Source organism: Suricata suricatta, chromosome 3 (genome assembly GCF_006229205.1).
Source record: "Suricata suricatta isolate VVHF042 chromosome 3, meerkat_22Aug2017_6uvM2_HiC, whole genome shotgun sequence".
Lineage (NCBI taxonomy): Eukaryota > Metazoa > Chordata > Mammalia > Carnivora > Herpestidae > Suricata > Suricata suricatta.
In genome coordinates, this window is record NC_043702.1 from 90,215,532 (window position 1) to 90,236,000 (window position 20,469).

Genomic DNA, 20,469 nt, shown 5'->3' on the forward strand with positions numbered 1-20,469 from the left:
GAACCTTGAAAACATCATGCTTGGAGGAATAGTCAGATACAAAAGGACAAAAATTATGGTTCCACATACCTGAGGTACCTAGAGTAGTTAAGTTCATAGAGACAGAAAGTAGAATAGAGGTTACCAGTAGCTGTGGTTGAGGGGAGGGGTGGACCAAGTGGGGAGTCAACTATTTAAATAAGTTCAGAGTTGTATGATAATAAAAAAGTTCTGGGAATGGATAGTTGTGGTTGCCACTGAATTTTTAATTCAGTGATTAAAATGATAAGTTTTATGTATTGTATACTTTAACAGTTAAAAATGTTTTTAGGAGCACCTGGGTGGCTCAGTCAGTTGAGGTGTCCAACTCCAACTCAGGTCATGATCTCGTGGTTCACAGGTTCAAGCCCTCCATGGGGCTCTCTGTTGTCAACACAGAGCCCTCTTTGGATCCTCTGTCCCTTCTCTCTCGGCCCCTCCCCCACTTGCATGTTCTCAGTCTCTCTCCTTCTCTCTCAAAATAAACATTAAAAAAAAAACTTTTAAAAACTCATCAGCATACAACAATAAATCTTGATTTCTTGCTCTTACATTTAGCTAAAGTTCAGCTCATCTAGGCTTGTTTTGAGGCTGTGGTTTATATGTCCTCGTCTGCTCCTTATGTTTCTCAATTTCCTTGGACCAACAGCTACTTTAGGCATGATCTTATGGAGAAAAGTAGGAATGCTAAAGGGCAAGTTGAGCTGCAGAAGTGCATTTCAAAGCTTGACTGGCATCATATCTACTAACATCTTACTGATAAAGCAGCTCATATAGCCAAACCCAAAGCCACAAGACAAAGAAGTACTTTCTGTCTACCTTGGCCATGGCAGAGGTGTGGATGAATACTATTACCACAGGGGAGCAAAGACTTGAGAGCAAGAATTCAGTGCCCACCACAGACATAAGCTAAGAACTTTGAAAATGTTTTGGCAACATTGAAGAGTAAGGCATTACTCATTAGTACATTATTTTAGGCTGTGAAGCTTACCTCCTTCAAGTACTGCATTGTTCTAACAATTTTAACAGAATCTTTGAAGTCTTTTTTACACATTCTTTCTTTTTAAAAATTTTTTAAATATTTTTTATTTATTTTTGAGAGACAGAGAGAGACAGCACAAGCAGGGGAGGGTCAGAGAAAGAGGAAGACACAGAATCCGAACAGGCTCCAGGCTCTGAGCTAGCTGTTAGCACAGAGCCCGACGGGGGGCTCGAACCCAGGAACTGTGAGATCATGACCTGAGCCGAAGCCGGATGCTTAACTGACTGAGCCACCCAGGCGCCCCACATTCTTTCTTTTTAAGGTTTTCTTGTTCTTGTTGTTGTTGTTGTTGTTGTTTTGAGAGAGAGAGAGAGTGGGTGTGTGAGCAGGGGAGGGACAGAAGAGACAGGGAGAGAGAACCCCTGGGAGAGAAAATCTGTTAGCACAGAGCCCAACGTGGGGCTTGATCTTATGAACTGTGAGATCATCACCTGAGCTGAAATCAAGAGTCAGATGTTTAATTGACTGAGCTATCTAGGCGCCCCCGTTTTTAAGTTTTTCTTAATGACAGCGCCATTACTATGAGCTTCTGTTACTATGCTAAGTTATAAATTGCCACTTTCCTGTTTTTGTTTATTTTTTAACATATATTCTTCAGCAGTCAACTCAGCAATAGTTTTGTCTGCTTCTAATAGTTCTGTCAGACTTTTTTTTAGTTTGTTGCTTCTTAGATAATGTAGTTATGAAAATTTATAATCAAGATTGATACAACTACAGGTAATGAAAGTACCCCTGAGGTTATTGGTGAGGCCCTAAGTAGTAAACTGTATGGCAGTTAGAAAGATGGAATTTTGTTCCTTCAGATACCTGAGTACTGTTTCTTTTTCTCTGAAGTTGCATGTTTTATAATTAAGCTATTCATACATTATATCATTGGCTAAAAATAAAAACTTGATAGCCAACTCAAAATATTTTTATAAAATACTTGAGATAAACAATGATGCTCTCTAAAATTTTATTTTCTAAAGACAATTTAAGTTAGAAGTAAACTATTAAATTGATTGTTGGCAGTTCCTAGTGGATGACATGAACAGGATAGCCTTATTGGGGTATTTTTAATATCAAGGCTATAAGTAACTTACTTGTAGAGTGATTAATTATAAGCAGGGTCAAAAGGATGATTGGAAAATGGAAGAGATGCAAAACAGCGCAGTAATAACGACTGTTGGGAGGTGGTGATAATAATAAAAATAGCTGACTTAGCTCTTTGAAAGAGGTGCTTAATTTACTTCATTTATTTCTTCTACAATCAAATAATTCCCAGGAGTTCCTCTGCTTTCCACTGTGGATTTTTTTCCTGCCATATCCTCTAAAAACCCAAGGTTTTGGTTGTCTGTTAGACACAATCCTCTTTCAAAATAAGATACAGTGGCATATTAGTTTCAAAATGTACAGCTGAAACCTTAATAGGGTCTCTTTATGACAGCAATCAAACTATAGTATATATACTATAAAGTATTAAGCCGTCTTCACATACAATACCAGTTAAAATCATATAGATTAGACTTTTTCTAAAAGTAGAGTATCGTCCTTCTACTAGCAATGGCTTATTCAGGTATTCCTATCCCTCTTGCATTGACTCTAGTTATACAATACGTATACATAAAACCCTCCTATAACCCTTTACTAATGCTGACTAGTAAGTTCTGGTCTGATCCTTTTTTATAAATTCGACTCTTTGTTTTATTTTAATGTTTTTCTACTGAATTCATTCATGTCTACAAATAAATAAGGTTAGATGCATATAGCTATGGATGTAGATACAGAGATCTTAGAGCTAAATTATCCAAGGTTGAAAAAAAGCATGGAATGGTGTTACTACTATCTAACAGTATGTAGCTTTTAGGTATAATAAAGAAATAATATTGAGATAGGGAAGGCAAAAAAATTATCATCCTCTGTATCTGGTTAATTTAACCTTCTTTCTAATTGGTTCAGTAGACCAATTTGGAAGTTTATCTTTGGCCCTAGTTTAAAAATTAGGTTGGGTTTTCAGAAGTACCTTTTGTGAGTTGTTTAGTATTGGGAACAATGTTTAAAACGGTGGTTATTTTTGTCTATTTGTTTCAAGTATCTTATCACATAATATTGCCAAATTAAATAAAGTACTAAAGGTAGACTTAGTTACAAGCTTCAGGTCCTGGATAGAAGAAGCCATCTGGTACTTTTGAGGGAGAAAGAAAATTTTGTTTTCTTTAATTGGACCGATAGGTAGGGTAAAGTGTCTGATCACACCGTAGCTTTTTTTCTGAAAGGATATTAGCTTAGTGCTCAATCTTGAGAGTAGACATGTTTACTTTGAGTTAGCTTGAAGATTTTCTCATACTAGAAGGCCTCTTACTAAGGAATCAAGGGGATGACCCAAAAGGGCCAGGGTTGTAACAGGAATGTGGCAGAGCAGAGTTCTCTTTAGGGCAGCACAGGTTACTCGATGAAGCGCAATGTGATCAGTAAGGAAGAGAAAGCCTTCCTCCTGGAAACGTGTAAGATAAGCAACAGAATTCTCATAAAGCCTGAATCATATACTCAGGTATCAAGTTTACTCATGCAAACAGAAAAGGTGATTGGTAGATGGAAATGACACTGAAGAAAAATCCAATGACCCTAGATTGCCAGTGTTATGAAACTTTTTAACGGAATGCTATAGTAAATTCTGAGTGACTTCAATACACAAGATTTTAGCTAGTAATTAGATATTAGTTCTAGTGCAGAAGACTTATGAGAGTGCAAGAGATATGTATGCTGTTGGGGTTGTTTTTTTTTTTTAATGTTTGTTTTTTTTTTTGAGAGAGAGACAGACAGAGCATGCACAGGGGACAGGCAGAGAGAGATGGAGACAGAATCTGAAGCAGGGCTCCGGGCTCTGAGCTGTCAACACAGAGCCTGATGCGGGGCTGAAACCAGTGAGCGAGATCATGCCCTGAACTGAAGTCAGGTGATCAACCGACTGAGCCACCCAGGCACCCGGCTTGTTATTTTTAAAGTTGGTATCAGACGTAATAGGATTCTAGTCAGTATAACAAAGTGAATGGAAAATTTTTCTTCCTTTCTTCACCACTTTTCTCCTATTATTCTCATTTTCATCCTTTTCCAACCCTGAGCAAATGTTCATTGAAATAGATTGTGGTATTCTTGTGGTAGAATAAAGATTGTTGGATTTCTGGAATCTTGTCAAATGGCACTACAACTACTAAGTACCCAATTCCTTATCAGAATAGAGTTTTCCTGTGAAAAGTAAATCTTCCCTTTTTTTTCTTTCTTTTTTCTTTTGTTTAGATTATTGTCATTCGTTTTACAGGATTCTGGGTTGGAACTTGAGCCATGAAAGGTTAATATCAAAGGTAACTGGGGCTTATGACATAGCAGATAAACAGGGAGTCCAGAACAGATTTTCCTGATCCATGTTTGCCCTTTCTATTATGCCAGCTGTGTCAGGAACTCCACTCTCTCCCAGTTATCTTGCATTGTTCTTCCTTCCTTTTCTTTTCACCTTACTTCTGCAGCTCCAGTTACCACCCAAGAGTTTGTTAGTTTTACATTGACAGTTTTGGCCAGTTGAGCCGCTGTGTTCTCTCCAAGAACTGAAAGTTAAATCTTAATCTTTTTCCACAATAATGATACATTCTGTCAGTACAGTAATATACACGAGAAAAACTTACATTTTGTACGGGAACCACCATTTTAGGTTATACCCTTTCTCCTTTGGTTATGTACTAGAGACCAAAAATAATCAGTTGGTGAGTTTAATAATATACTTCATCTATTTATATTTCAGAATTTGAGTGTTTTATGTTCAGAATTCAAGTTTGTTGTAAAATTAAACTGCACAGGAGACCGATTTAATATATATTGAGCTTCGTACAGACATTCTTAAATGGGATTGCACAATCCTATAGGCTATCTGCCATAATTCCAAGGTCAGTACGTACTCAAAAACTATAGGCAGTGAGCGCTTAATTGTAGCAACCTAACGTCTTTTTATTACCTTGAAATCTTTCCAGTTTACCTTCTCTTATTTAATTCCATTATATACCAGTAATTGCATTAATTGAAGCCCATGTCTCTCCGTATAGGAAATGCTGATGTTTGTGAATTTCAGCTATAGGAAGGGAAATGTTCTTTAATAAATAATTGAAATACTTTTCCTACTTTTCACAATTCAGTGCTAGTCCTGTTGCCATTTATGTTCAGAGTATTTTACGAATGGTAACTAAATTATGGCATCTAGAAAATCATCTCTTCAAGGAGTCTCACAAGGTGTGCTACATAATAGCTTATTGGAAGTAGGTTAAATAGACTGACTTTATCTCAAGTGTATTAAAAAAGAGTGTAATATATTCAGCTGTACTGTTGAAACACCAAATGAATTCTGACACCTCTGATGAGATGATTAAAGTTGAGAATTTTTTCTTTTGACAGCATCAACAAAGAGAGCATCGTAGATATAGAAGGTGTTGTGAGAAAAGTGAATCAAAAAATTGGAAGCTGTACACAGCAAGATGTAGAGTTACATGTTCAAAAGGTAATTTTTTCAAAATATAAAATCGTGTACAGAAATAGATTTGAATGGTTCTTAAAACCATGTCAGATCTATATGTTCTTAATTAAAGTTGATGTAAAATATTGAGATTTATAAATTGATTACTTAATCAGTTAGCTTTTGTTATATGACAGACCCTATCCCAGTATTTCATGACTTAAAACAGCATTTATTTGCTCGTGATTCTGTACATCGGGCAGTTAGGGTCAGCCTATCTGGGATGGTCATCTGCTCCGCGTGACAACAACTGGGCCTACTGATATTTCTGAGTCATCTCTCCCTGTGACCTCTGTTCATCCAGCAGACTAGCCCAGTCTTGTTGACGTGATGCCAAGAGCGTTCCCAGCAGCAAGAGAGGAAATTCCTAGTGTGCAAGCACTTTTCAAGCTTCTCCTTGTATCACGTTTACTAAATATGTCATTGGTCAAAGCAAGTCACGTAAAAAAAACTTAGATTTAAGGGATGAAGAAGTAGATCCTACTTCTTGATGCGAAGAAAGGCAACATCTTTAAAAAAAAAAAGGCATGTAGTCAGGAGCCTGAGGAATTATTGGAACGATTTTTACAAGCTACCACATAGGGAAAAATATTTAAAAATAGACAATAGAAAAATATAAAACATGTCTAAAAAGCTATTATGCATTTACTTTGCCATGAACTTTCTTCTGATAATATACTTCTAATGGTTAATTATACTAACTCCTAATGATTATATTTCCTTATAGTCATCATATTTCTGATACTTTACAGTATAGAGAAATCAAAAGAGGCAAAACTGTGTTAGTCTTACATTCCAGCAGTAAGTTCCCTTCATAAAGATTTATCCCACATCTGTTTTCTTCTTGGACAAAAAACCAGAAGTGTTCAGTATCATTGGCTTTTAAAATACTATAACTCAAACATATTTAGTACTTTGGAAATAACTTTGCAGTTTTGAACCTGAAGTTCTCAGGTCTAGGCCTAGATTGTATTTACAATATGCATCATTAAATATTTCTTAAGGAGTAATCTCTCCCCACCCTCACCCCTGCATATGTATTTGTGTGTGAGCATATGTAAGATAGAGCAGTCCAGGAGACTGACAGATGTAGAAAGGTAGACTCATACATACACACTAATTTATGAGTACTGAGTTGTACTTAACTAGAGTCATCATGGGAACACTTCAAGACTTAGAGAATCTTAAATTTATTACTGACCTAACTTGTTGGATTGCTCTCTTCTCTTTGTGTAAGCTTCATTTCAAACTAAGCCCACCAAGAAAATATGTAACCTAGTAAAGACAAACCAACCTAAAGGTATGCTGACCAAGTTAAAAAAAAAAACCCTATCTTCCAAGTGATACTTCTTTTTCAATACTTTAATTAAAAATTTAAGTGAATAGAGCAAGTAAATGTACTCCTAAAATCTTCTCATTACCTGGGGCACCTGGGTGGTCTCAGCTAGTTAAGCTTCTGACTCTTGATTTCAGCTTAGGTCATGATTTCAGTTTGTGGGATTGAGCCTCACATAAAGCTCTGCACTAACAACACAGAGCCTGCTTGGGATTCTCCCTGTCCCTCTCTCTCTCTGTCCCTCTCCTACTTGTGTGCATGTGTGCGTTCACTCTCCTAAAAATAAACTTTAAAAAATAAAATATTCAAATATCTATCATTCAGTACAATCTTAATAAATGCTAATGATAAATATAAAGCCTAAAGAGCTTACAAAAGTTGTCTTAATGGAAATAATTATAAAGGACCTCACAAAGTATAAAGTATTATATCCTAATAAAGAATCGTATAATAAGCACTGACTCTTTCCTATCACTTATTTATTTTTTCAGCCATCAGTTAGTGAGTGCATACTTTCTTCCAGCACTGTGAAGTTACAGGGAGTGCTCACAACCTAATGAAGTTAATTTCTGCCAGTCATAAAAGTAGAAGGGGAAGCTGTTTGCATGGGAAATCAAGTTTCTATTAACTCATCAAAGGGAAACTATGACTTGAGTATAGACATGTTGACAAGTGTATTTTACTATAAGGACACTTTCTGACACTTCTGACTTTCTGACCTTCCGACACTTTCTCTTGAGGAGTCTGAGCTGAGTGCAAATGTGATCTACCGACTGGAAGAATATAATTTCCTTTCCTGAATTAACTAAATAAGACCTGTTTCCCTTTTGTGCTTTAACAGGTTTTCCAGGCATAGTTGGGAATAATTAATAGGGTAACATGTTTTTCAGAGTAGCCAAAAAACCCTAGCTCATTCTTTATGACCTAACTGCTTATTAGCACTAAAATGTACAATTAATATGAGTGAATTTAACAAAAAGGAATTTTAACACTGTAAAGGAACACCTTCTGTGGTGGCTCTCAACACAGAAGAGCAGCAAGAAATGAGACATAACTTGTTTGGTGAAAGATGGCAAGGAAGGGCTATTTGGAAGAAGAATGAGAAGTGGGAGGACACGTTTGGCAGAGTTGGGTTGACTTTGGTCCTGGTGGTAGAAATGGCCAGATGGCGTTAACAGTGATACTAACACATTTGCTTGATGGCTCCCTCAAAAGAGCAGAGTTTTCATATTCATGACTCCACTTAATTCTTCTCAGACCTTTTACAGAGTAGGATTAGAAGCTCTGAGGTTAAATGATTTGCCTAACAATAGCTTTTATGTGCCTTAAGCTCAGGTCCCTTGACTCCACTGAGTACTTATTTGTCACCTTGGTAGGCATATTAGAGTCTACAAAGTATTTATGTGTGTGTTACCTCATTTGTTCCAACAACTGAGGGAGGTTGGCAAGAAATATTATTATTCCCATTTTATAGGTGAAAAACATGTACATCTTAGTTTGATTTTAGCAAGGAGTTTCAGTTAAGATGTACGCAAACATAGCTTCATATTTAAATCAACTGTAGATTTTTTTTTTAAGTAAAGATAACAGGTTTTGTGTGCCTGATGATATTTCTGGTAATCTCTCACTTTCAGATTTACGTGGTCAGTTTGGCTGAGCCCCGCCTACCCTTGCAGCTGGATGATGCTGTTCGGCCTGAGGTGGAAGGAGAAGAGGTTAAACTGTATTTTTGAAACACTGTGCTTCCTCTGTATGTTTAGTTAGAAAACACTGAATGCTTGATGACCTACTTTTGTATGAAGATGCCTGTGAATTGATTTGAGCTTCATTTTTTATCTAAATTTACTCTTCATCAATAATTCTCAAACTTCTTGATCTCAAGATCCCTTTATGCTCCTTAAAGTAATTGCCCCCACAAGCTTTTATATTCTTAGGTATATCAATATTTACAGTATTAGAAGTTAAAACAGGAAATTTTTAGTATTCATTAAAATTAACAGTAATATGTGTTTATGTATAATAATCTTACATGAAAAACAAAAAACATTTTTTGAAAAATATTTCACAAAATAATTTTGTGTCAGGAATGACACTGTCTTACATATCTACAAATCTTTGTAATGTCTGCCATAATAGGCAACAATTAAATTCTTTTACCTGACTTTGCATTTATTCTGTTGTGATAGCACACATTATGAAGCCTTGGAAAAACTCAGTACAGAGTGAAGATGTGTCATTGTGAAAAATAGGTTCGACTTCATGGACTCTCTCAAAGTGTCTTTGGGACATTCAGTGGTGCCCAGAACATACTTTGAGACCCACTACTCCATCAGCTTTTATCTGTCCCTTCACTCTTTAACTAGCAGGTAAAATCCAGGAATCAATGAAGGGTGCAGGTGGTTAGTTCTTCTGATGTCCCAGTAATGAAGCAAGGCTTTGAGGTGGTGGGAGATGGAAAGAAAGCAATGACCTCTGTTCATTCACATTTCTTTTCTTTCCGTCTCTCTTTTAACAATAGCTTCTCTCTGGCTCTGCTTCTTGTTTCTCAGACCCCTGATTTGGGGGTATAATATTAACACACATAAGCACACCTGTTCTCACTTAAAAGTAAACATGGCTTCTTAAAGTATTTTTGTGTTATTAAAAAAATTAATATCTGTTTCTTCCTTTTTTAGGAAGGAAGAGCTACTGTTAACCAGGATACAAGATTAGACAACAGAGTCATTGATCTTAGGGTATGTTTCATTTATTTATTAAGTGATATTATCGTGCCGAAATCAAGGGGGGAAGGGATACCATACATATCTCAGGTTTATAAAACTAATTGCCTATGCATATGACAATAGAGAAAACAATTTACCTTGCTGACCGGCCCTTTCCCTAAAAAGAATTTCAGGCAACAAGGACCACAGAGCTGTGATTCATAGGACATTAACCTATTTTGTTTTAAAATGACAAAGGAACAGGAAGCCAATAAATAAATGGGGTTGCTCTCTGGTGATACCTGTTTTAGGCAAGTTAGTAGATGAAAATATAACCATTAATATCACTACAGAATTGTGAAAGAAATTATATACACATTTTAGAATGATCAGGTAGAGATTAGTAATTAATGTCTTAATCCTTTGGATTTGATCTGAGCACAGAATTAATAACAAAGAAGTAGCTGGCCCTGGTGGTTATTTAGCAATCTCATTGGTCTTCTGTTTCCCTTTCTGGTTTGGTTGCAAGTGAAAGACTTCAGTGGTTTCATCATTGTAGTAAAACCAGTGTCATCATTCTTTCTTAATGTTTTGACCACATCTTCCTCCTTAAATATTCTACCTAAAGCTTAAATTCTTTGTCACCTTAAGAGTTCTTTCCAACTTTTTTGCAATCCTATGGGTCTACCTTTATTGTACACTCTTATGTTTCCCCTGAGTATTTGCTTTTTTGTCCCTCTTTGTTTTCCATTTTAAATTGTAGTCTCTATGAAAAGGCTATAACAATAATCAAAAGTCCTCTGGATACTGCCTACAAACCTCAGGTTTTTCACAATTTTGGCCACAGTATTTAGACATCATACTCTATTTGCCCATGCTATTTATTCACACAAGTTATTGGTTGTGCCTGTAGAATTCGGTCCCACGAATATTTTTCTTGGGCATCAATTTTTTTTTAATTTAAATTCATTGCTGCCATTGTAAAGTAGGGATTTGCACATTAAATGTAGATGGCTTTCCTTAAAAAGTTGGAGGTGAATCTGGCAATTCTGTGGCGTGGCAACATTAGCTAACACTGTAGATGGGGCGTTATGTCCTTTACTATGCCCTGCACCACTCAGGAAGTGTCATTCATTTATTCCATTTATGTTATTTGTCTGGCCTTTGTAAGCATGTACATTTTTAACCCCTACTTTGACTTTACATTTTAAGAAGTATTGTGTATTTGAAATCTTTTGAGTGTCTTAGTTTATGCCTAAACTACTCTCTAATCTCTTACAGACTCTCAGCAAAGTCCAAGAGTTGGACACATTGGAGACCTCAAAGGGCAAAATTAACATTTTCCTATAACATGAAAAATACATCCTTATACTAATTGTCATATGACCTAACTTTTCTCTCATATAATGAATTGTTTCCTCTGTGAACTTTCTAGACAGGTTGCCTGATTAGAAAATACTCTATCTCAGTTAATGTGTCGAATTGATTTCATTAAATTTTCTTATTGTCTTTAGACATCAACTAGTCAGGCAGTCTTCCGTCTCCAGTCTGGTATCTGCCATCTTTTTCGAGAAACTTTAATTAACAAGGGTTTTGTGGAGATCCAAACTCCTAAAATTATCTCAGGTATGCTTTAAGAGATTTCTCTTAATTTTTAAAAATAAAGTTGCTTTCCCCCAAGCTGCTTAATATTATTTTTTTTATTTGAGAATCCCGACTGTTCCTTAAGGTTTATTGCCATGAAACTTTTTATTTTGAAGACTGCTTATATAGCAGCAGTCACATATCACTGACACCAAAAATACAATATCTCCTTTCAGAAGCCATTATGTGGTCCTGATTATAAAATGAGGCAGTAGTACATGAAGCAAGGTTGTTGTTATGTAAGTTGTACTAGAAACTACTTTCATTCTGTAGGCTTCTTTTTAAATTGCTGTTGCAATTTTGTTTAGTATAAACTGCATTGAAAGACCACTGAATACTACAAGTTGGAAAATCATATTCTCATTCTTATATAAGAATCTTATTTTAATCATTTTCCTTTTTTTAGAGTTGCTTAAATAACACTAAAAAATGTTATTAATGGCATTTAGTTATAAATCAAGAATTGAACATTGCATTCATGATACTTAGAAAAATCATTAACGATATGTTTTCCTTTTTAAAAATCTTTTTTGTCATTCTACAGTAGCTTCAATAGATTTGAAATTGATGCAGAAAGGGAGTGTGTATATCCAAAGAAGTAAAGTGAAGGGAGAGCTAAAGTAAATCTAATCTAAATTAAGTGTAAGACATATGTAAACTATGGTTTCTCTGCAATTTTTGATTTTCCAGTTTTTCTTTTTTTTAAGTGAAGTACTTAAACCAAAATTATATAAACTGTTTTTACTAGAAGTTTACATTGGTAAGTTTGCAGTTGTTTATAATAACATAAATGTTTACATTTCAGCTGCCAGTGAAGGAGGAGCCAATGTATTTACTGTATCATATTTTAAAAATAATGCGTACCTGGCCCAGTCCCCACAGCTGTACAAGCAAATGTGTATTTGTGCTGATTTTGAGAAGGTTTTCTGTATTGGACCGGGTAAGGTGTTCGTGGTTATGGTTTTCTCAAAATTTATTAATTTTACCAGAGTTATGGTTTTAGGAACACATTTTACATACAGACATTTTATTGTTTTTTAATGTTTATTTCATTTTTGAGAGAGAGCGCTCAGAAGCAGGGGATGGGGTGAGAGGGGGACAGAAGATATGAAGTGGGCTTTGCACAGATGGCAGTGAGCCTGATGCAGGGCTCAAACCCATGAACCATCAGATAATGACCTGAGCCAAAGTTGGATGCTCAACCAACTGAGCCACCCAGGTGCCTCTATGTGCAGACATTTTGAAAGCTTACATTCTTTTATATGTTGTTAAACACTAGACTTAAAACTTGAGACACCTAGGTGGCTCTGGTGGATTAAGCATCTGACTCTTGATTTCGGCCCAGGCCATGATCTCACAATTCCTGAGTTAAGCCCCCAGGTCAGGCTTCACAACAACAGCCTGACAGCCAGTGGGAACTTGCTTAGGATTCTTTCTCTTTCTCTTATTCTGCCTCTCCCCCATGCTCACTTGTGAACTCTCTCACACTCACTCTATCCCGCTTGCTCTCTCTATCCCACTTGCTCTCTCTCAAAAGAAATAAACTTTAAAACAAAATTTGGGGGAAGCAGGGGTTAGAAACCACTAGACTTTAAGGTAGAAATGACAATGTGCTTAGGTAGAAATTTCCCCCAAAAAATTGTATGCTCAGGGCACCTGGGTGGCTCAGTTGGTTAAGTGTCTGACTTTGGCTCAGGTCACGATGTCACGATTTATGGTTTCAAGCAACATGTCAGGCTGTGTGCTGACAGCTAGCTCAGAGCCTGGAGCCTGTCTTCAGATTCTGTGTCTCCCTCTCTCTGACCCTCCCCTGCTCACACTGTCTCTCTCTCTCTCTCTCTGTCAAAAATAAATAAAAACATTAAATTTTTTAAAATTGTATACTCAGTAGTTCTTTAAGTTGTTGAACATTGTTAATATGAATAGATTCATAAGCATTTGATAGTCCTACAGAAGATAGCTGAAGGAAATGTTTGCCTTAGGAATATCTCATTTTAAAAATGCATGCTTTGATAATATATGCCCTCTGAAATATACTTGAGTATATTATTTATTATTATTTCAGTGTAATTAAAACAGAATTAGCTGCTTTATGGACTCTCTTCTCTTTTTTTTTCCCCAAAAGTTCAGCATTTTTTAATTTTATTTTATTTATTTTTGAGAGAAAGTGAGAGCATGCACAAACAGGGGAGGGGCAGAGAGAGAGGCAGACACAGAATCCAAGGCAGGCTCCAGGCTCTGAGCTGGCAGCACAGAGCCCAATGCAGAGCTTGAACTCACAAGCTATGAGATCATGACCTGACCTGAAGTCAGATGCCCAACTGACTGAGCCACCCTGGTGCCCCTGGACTCTCTTTTCAACTCTCCATAAACACTAAAGAACGAGTAGTTGCAGTCTTTCAAATAACATATTTTGTTGTCCTTGATAGCCCGTTGCTCCTGTTGTAAGCATACAAATGTACCTCTGTATAGTTTGCTACCAATTTTATTTCAGAGCTGTTCTGTTCTACTATTACTGTTTGTACTGTTCTTAGTATTGAGATTATGCTAAAATCCATTAGAAATTATTAACAAGAAATTTCTGATATTTACCAGATTATATAACATAGTTTTTAAGAAATCTTGGCTAGAAGTTAAGCATGGACACATAATCATGTAGCAGATAATTTAATAAAACTGATTGTAAGCAAAAACTACCTTTGCTTCATTCTGCAAAATTTACCAAGTTATTTTACATATGTAAGGTTTTTGATAAATAAAAATCAAATGCCTGCTGTTAGAGAAACTGGCAAGAGTATTAATTGTGTTAATTTTCTGAATTTATTAACTAATTTGTTGAATGCCTCCTACATACATAGCCATGTGCTAGATAACATGTACATAAAAGAAAAATTAACCAGCACTTCTCAAATGTTAATGTGCACATGAATCACTTGAGGATCTTGTTAAAATACAGATTCTGACCATTAGGTCTGGAGGGAGGCTTGAGATTCTGCAGTTCTCACAATCTCCCAGGTACTGCTGATGCTGCTGATTTGTAGACCCGGTTTTGAGTGACAAGGAAATAAACATTGTCCCTGCTCCCCAGACAGAAGAAGACATGCATACATATTGCAGTCTCAGGGAATAATCAGCAGATTTTCACAGTGAATAATCAGATTGTACTGTGTACAATCAGCAGATTGGTGTTAATTATGTAGTATAGATAGTGTAAAAAGAGGGAGAAGATGGAATTTGCTAGAGTTACCATAAAAGAATACAAACTGAAGTAGGCTTTAAGGACAGACTACATTTTCTAGTTAGCAGAAGCAGAATGAGGAAAGAGCATGGGAGAAAATAAAAATAAGACTAGTGTTAAGAAGAAATGGAAAATATAGAGTACCATTAAATTACAAAAACATACAGGTTTTAGATTTTTTGTAATTTTATATTTTATTACAGTCACCATTTGGGAACCATTGATGATCAGCAGGTAGTTAATTAGTTAATCACTGAGCAAGGATGTCTTGTAGGAATATTAATCTTAAAGTGACATAGAAGATGAGCAGAGCCAGAGTCAGGAAGATGCAGAAAGGACAGTACAGTGAGGACAGTAAGAGCTGGACTGAGGTAACGGCTGGAATATATATAATGTTACTCCATTTGTACAAATTTCATTTAGTTTGAGTCAAGTTTTAGTAAAATTGAGAAGAACTCACTATTGAACCTACTTTTAATTATTGAAAAGGCACTTCAGGATCTTGCATTCCCTCAGGATTCTCCTGAGCTTCATTTATTAATTTACATTTGTTATAGCTTTTACTATGTGACTCTTAAGAGTTGGTAATGAACTTGCTGTCCAAGAGAATGCTGAAACAGATGGCTTATCAAGAGTCTTTCCAAACCCTATAATGATAATGAAAATAATACCACTTGAGTACTAGTAAATAAAATTTTGTTTAAATCCCAATTTTTCCAAAATGTTAAACACTATTTACTATTTGTTTCTTTTATTACTGTTACAGTATTCAGAGCTGAAGACTCAAATACCCACAGACATCTAACTGAATTTGTTGGTTTGGACATTGAAATGGCTTTTAATTACCATTACCATGAAGTTGTGGAAGAAATTGCTGACACCTTAGTACAGATATTCAAAGGACTCCAAGAAAGGTAAAACCAAATATTTTCTATCCCGAAATGGACTTAATGCCTAATCAGTTTGAGTTCTTCAAAATAAAGCAATTCTTGACTTGGACTTCAGCTAGTTAACCTCATGTTGGTAGGGAAGTTTACCAGATTGTGAACCAACCTAACTATATTTTTTCCCTTTCTGTTACATTTATGTTACATTCCCTTTATATTTCCTTATGAGTATCTGAAAGAAATAGAGCCATATTACCTTTATGACAGTTTATTATTAAAATGGTAGTGGTAATAGTAATGTGATAAGAATCTTAAAAGAAAGTTATTAAACATGTTCAGGATGTTCCAAAAATTGAACTATGTAAAATGTTCACATTAGGTACCCCCTCTAAACTGGCAAATAGTTTTTCCCTTCAAGGTCATTGAAAGTTGTTTACTTGTGGGATGCCTGGGTGGCTCAGTTGGCTAAGCGTCTAACTTCAGCTCAGGTCATGATCTCACAATCCGTGGATTCGAGCCCCATGTCGGGCTCTGTGCTGACAGCTCGGAGCCTGGAGCCTGCTTCAGATTCTGCATCTCCTTCTCTCTCTGCCCCTCCTCCACTTGCACTCTTTTTCTCTCTCAAAAGTAATAACATTAAAAAATTTTTGTTTAAAAAAGTTGTTTACTTGTGATGATGTTTCACCCAGAGAAAATAGTTGGAAAACAAGTAAGAGGATCAAGAGTCTTTTTTTTTTTTTTTTCCTTTTTCTGTACTTGGGGCAGTACTTAAATATTAAGTAGGCCAGAATAGACTTATCTAGTGCTTTGATAACTGACAAAGGACTGTATTTGAAATTTTTATTTGATGACTACTGATTTAACTGTTAATTGTTGATGTATTTGGATATGCTTCATTGATACTTAAAAAGGTTCAGAAATACTATGAATCTTATTTATACTCCATTGCAAGTCTAATGAGTAATTTCAAGGACATAGAAATTAATCATTGATCTTATAAAAATCTTGTAGCATAAGCACCGATACTTTCCAGGCATTCTCTGCATTGCATCGTTACTTTGATGACTAGCTAATTGTAGACAGCCTTTTTTTTAAACCTTTGTTTTCTGAAACATTTCCATATAGTTTATTTAAAGCAGTTTTCATTCAATTAATCTATGGGACAACTAATGTTTCCTTATAAAATAAAATACCCTTTGAACTACAGTGAAGGAACAGAGCTTTTCTCATTTTCTTTTCACATTTATAACTCAAGAAGGTTTCTTATGCCTATTTATTTAGGAGTTTGATATCTTCTCTCTTTAATATTAGAATATGAAATTTCCACTTTGGTTCTTGTAATAGGAGATCAAGCATGAATTGGGCCCTTGGAATTAATCAAATCTTTGTTTACAAATTAGAGATTCAGCTACCATCATCGCTGGACTTTTTCCAAGTAGACTTAAGGTGGCAACCTAGAAAGAAAAGCCTTCTTTTTATATTCTTCAAGTCATTTAGGAATTTTAAGTTTCTGTGTCAGGTTTTCTTTGTGTGTGTGTTTTTAATGTTTTGTTTTATTTTTGAGACAGAGAGAGCATGAGTGGGAGAGGGACAGAGAGGGGTAACGCAATCCGAAGTGACAGCCGTTTCCGTAGTGTAGTGGCTATCACGTTCGCCTCACACAATCCGAAGCAGGCTCCAGGCTCCGAGCTGTCAGCACAGAGCCTGACGCGGGGCTCAGGTTCACAGACCGTGAGATCATGACCTGAGCTGAAGTCGGACGCTTAACCGACTGAACCACCCAGGCACCCCTTCTGTGACAGTTTAAGTTGGGTTACCTGGCTTGTGTCATGTCCTTCTCATGTTTATCCTTAGTACTTCTCATAGAAGAATAATATACAAATGTATTTTTTTTTACAAATGTATTTTAAAATATTGGTAGTTATATTTTCATATTACCATTAATAGATGCAAATGGGGATTAATGTCAAAAGCAAAGAAAGGCAATTTAAAAATTAATTATTGGGGGGCACCTGGGTGGCTCAGTCAGTTAAGCATCCAACTTCAGCTCAGGTCATGATCTCACAGTTCAAGTCCCGCATCAGACTCTATGCTGACAGCTTGGAGCCTAGAGCCTGCTTTGGTTTCTGTGTTTCCCTCTCTCTCTGTTCCTTCCCCTCTGTGCTCTGACTGTTTCTCTCTCCCTCCCTCTCTCTCTCTCTCTCTCTCTCTCTCTCTCTCTCTCTGTCTCTCTCAAAAATAAGTAAACATTAAAAAAAATAATCAATTATTGAGTTCTTTTTAGCCCTTCTTACATCAAGATTTGAATATATCAGAGCGCCTGGGAGGCTCAGTCAGTTAAGCATCTGACTTCAGCTCAGGTCATCATCTCATGGTTCACAAGTTCACTAGTGCTGACAGCCCGGAGCCTGGAACCTGCTTCAGATTCTGTGTTTCCCGCTCTGTCTGCCCCTCCCCAGCTCATTTTGTCTGTCTGTCTGTCTGTCTGTCTCTCTCTCTCTCTCTCTCTCTTCCAAAAATAAATAAAACATTTAAAAAAAAGAAAAGATTTGAATAAATCAATGGCTAAGCTTTATTGTTTTCCCGTAAAAATCTTGAAAAATCTTGAAGACTAGTCAGGAAATAAAATGTTTTAATTTCTACTGTTTTCATGAATATAAACACACTTTCCAATTCTCTTAATTACATAAAATTTCAAGACATATACAAAGTAGATTGGCCTAATGAACCCCCACGTACTCATCACCCAATTTCAGCCATTGTTAACCAATGTCAATTTTGTTTGCCCATTTCTCCCACGCCCTCGTATTTTGAAACAAATCCCAGCTATCATTTCACCCATAAATAGCAAAAATAAAATAAAAATAAAAACAAAATTAAAAAATAGCTTTTTAAATCTTACTAAAATATGATTTTCAGTACAGTAAATACTTGTCTTATGCCTGCTGTTTAAAGACTAGACCCTATACTGTAGTTATTAAAATCAGAAATTGGCACTCACAGACTTACAGTATGATGGGGATGGGGGAAGATAAATATTCGTTACTTTGGTCTCCCTTGAAAACAAGTGTTTTAAGAGTGTTAGCTGGTATAAGTTATAAAGTTTTTAATCCTTTAATGCCACTTGAGTAAGAAAACAAGATGAGACTGAGAAAGGTGTTAAATATTTTAAGTATTTAAATTCCATCTTTAACGTAAAGAATTTCTTGATAACTGTCTCCTAGTGCTTCACTGACTCAAAGAATGATTTTATATGACATAAATAGGTCCTTAACACCTACCTAAAAGTCCCCAAGGCAATTTTTCTATTGAGGCTAATGTTACACAAAACAACTTTTCTCTAAAAGCATTTCCTTTTGAGTTACCTCTCAATATAAAAAATTGTTATCAGTGGAACACATAGAACTAACAGTATGTGCAGTGACTCTTGGGTCTGTGTCAGCCAGCCATTAGGGAATGGTTTTCCTGGACAGCTAGACGCTTCTGTGGGGCTGATGGTTCAGCTGGAGAAAAGGCACTTGGCTGACCATGGAGCTGCTACCCCACTAACCTACTTAGATTACCCTTTCCTCTCCTGTGTAATGTTAAAAATGTTTGTTTAAAAAAAATGTGTGTCAAGTGTGTAGAAGAATAAAGCTATATGCTCCTTATTTCACCAGTATTAGTAAAAATTTTTTAAATTTTTATTTTTATGTATTGCCACAGTGACCTCTTGTGGAGAAAACACTTCATATATTGTTTTACTAACTACATCATTGTACAAATAGGTTTCAAACTGAAATTCAGACAGTGAATAAACAATTCCCATGTGAGCCATTCAAATTTTTGGAGCCAACGTTAAGACTGGAGTATTGTGAAGCATTGGCTATGCTCAGGGAAGCTGGAATCGAAATGGGAGATGAAGAAGATCTGAGGTTTGACTTTGTGATTTTTTTTTTAACTTTAGGAATTGGGTTTAAGATGTGAAAGAATGAGTATATTAATGAATGATGAATCTTTTTTCACCCAAGTAATAAACTTCAGTTTTAACTTTGGTTATAGAGCATGGTGCTGTTTTGTTTAATGTGTGATCTGAAATTAAATGTTGTTTGATGAGGTTTGCCTGAGCTTTGATTGTTTTGTTTATAAAGACCATTTTTTTGTCCCCACCCACCCCCATATTTGTAACACTTTAAAGAATATAGGGACTTCTGCCTGTGATTTTCTCCTCTAATGTGTTAGTTCTCTTTTTAAGTCAGTATGTTAGAGAGTGTAGACAGCATTCTATATCCATCCCCACATGGGATTAGGCCATAAAACTAAGACCTCCAAAAGTTATAAAAATATCTGTTCAAAATTCTTAAAATGTTTAAGCCCTCACAATAATTCAAATGGATATAGGAGTGCAAGGGGTGGCTTTTGTCTTTTTTAGAGCTTTTTTAAAGCATATTTTGCTCAAAACTCTTTATTTTTGTTTCTTTAACCAAAATATACAGTTATGGTTTTAAGCACCTCCTTCATTGCCAGATTATATTTTAAAGCAAACCATAAATTCTATCACTATTTTAAGCTGACCAGTACTTTCTTAAAGAGTGTTTTGGCAATTGTTCTTACATAGCTAAAGTAACTAAAGCTAAAGGAACAGCTTCTTAAATATAGAAATTTAATTGGTTTATTAAAATTTAAAGACATAGAAATACTGATTTTTGTTGTGTAAACCTTTGATAAAAAGTAACAGGGGCACCTGGGTAGCTCGTTCAATTGAGCATCCAACCTTGATTTCAGCTCAAGTCATGATCTCGCAGTCATGAGATTAAGTCCCACTCTGCACTGAGCATGTAACCTGCTTAGGATTCTCTGTTTTCTCTGTCCTTTCCCTGCTTGCAGACTCTCTCCCCTCACCAATGAATAAATAAGCTTAAAGAGTACAAAAAAGAAACCATCTTGAAGTAGAACTACTTAATGGCAAGAATGTAGCCTATGTTGCTATAGTGAACCTTTATTATATATAATTGTAGGAAAGTTCATCCATGTTACTCTGAATCTGTGATTGCTGAATCTGCTTATCACTTTATTTAAATATTTT

At 35.8% G+C, this 20,469-nt stretch overlaps 1 protein-coding gene and 1 long non-coding RNA gene across 3 annotated transcripts in view; one reads left to right on the top strand and one right to left on the bottom strand.

The window, feature by feature from the left end:
- The window catches only part of LOC115287861, an 81,901-nt gene that overhangs the window by 47,837 nt on the left and 13,595 nt on the right, over positions 1 to 20,469 (bottom strand). The gene's annotated exons all lie outside the window — the stretch shown is intronic.
- DARS (aspartyl-tRNA synthetase) overlaps positions 1 to 20,469 on the top strand; it is a 61,569-nt gene that overhangs the window by 33,336 nt on the left and 7,764 nt on the right. For both annotated transcript variants that reach the window (XM_029934648.1, XM_029934647.1), the window contains exons 5-11: positions 5,480 to 5,582; positions 8,568 to 8,648; positions 9,609 to 9,668; positions 11,150 to 11,261; positions 12,085 to 12,219; positions 15,284 to 15,431; positions 19,172 to 19,318. In XM_029934648.1, coding sequence (XP_029790508.1) covers positions 5,480 to 5,582; positions 8,568 to 8,648; positions 9,609 to 9,668; positions 11,150 to 11,261; positions 12,085 to 12,219; positions 15,284 to 15,431; positions 19,172 to 19,318 — 786 coding nt within the window. The remainder of the gene's footprint in view (positions 1 to 5,479; positions 5,583 to 8,567; positions 8,649 to 9,608; positions 9,669 to 11,149; positions 11,262 to 12,084; positions 12,220 to 15,283; positions 15,432 to 19,171; positions 19,319 to 20,469) is intronic.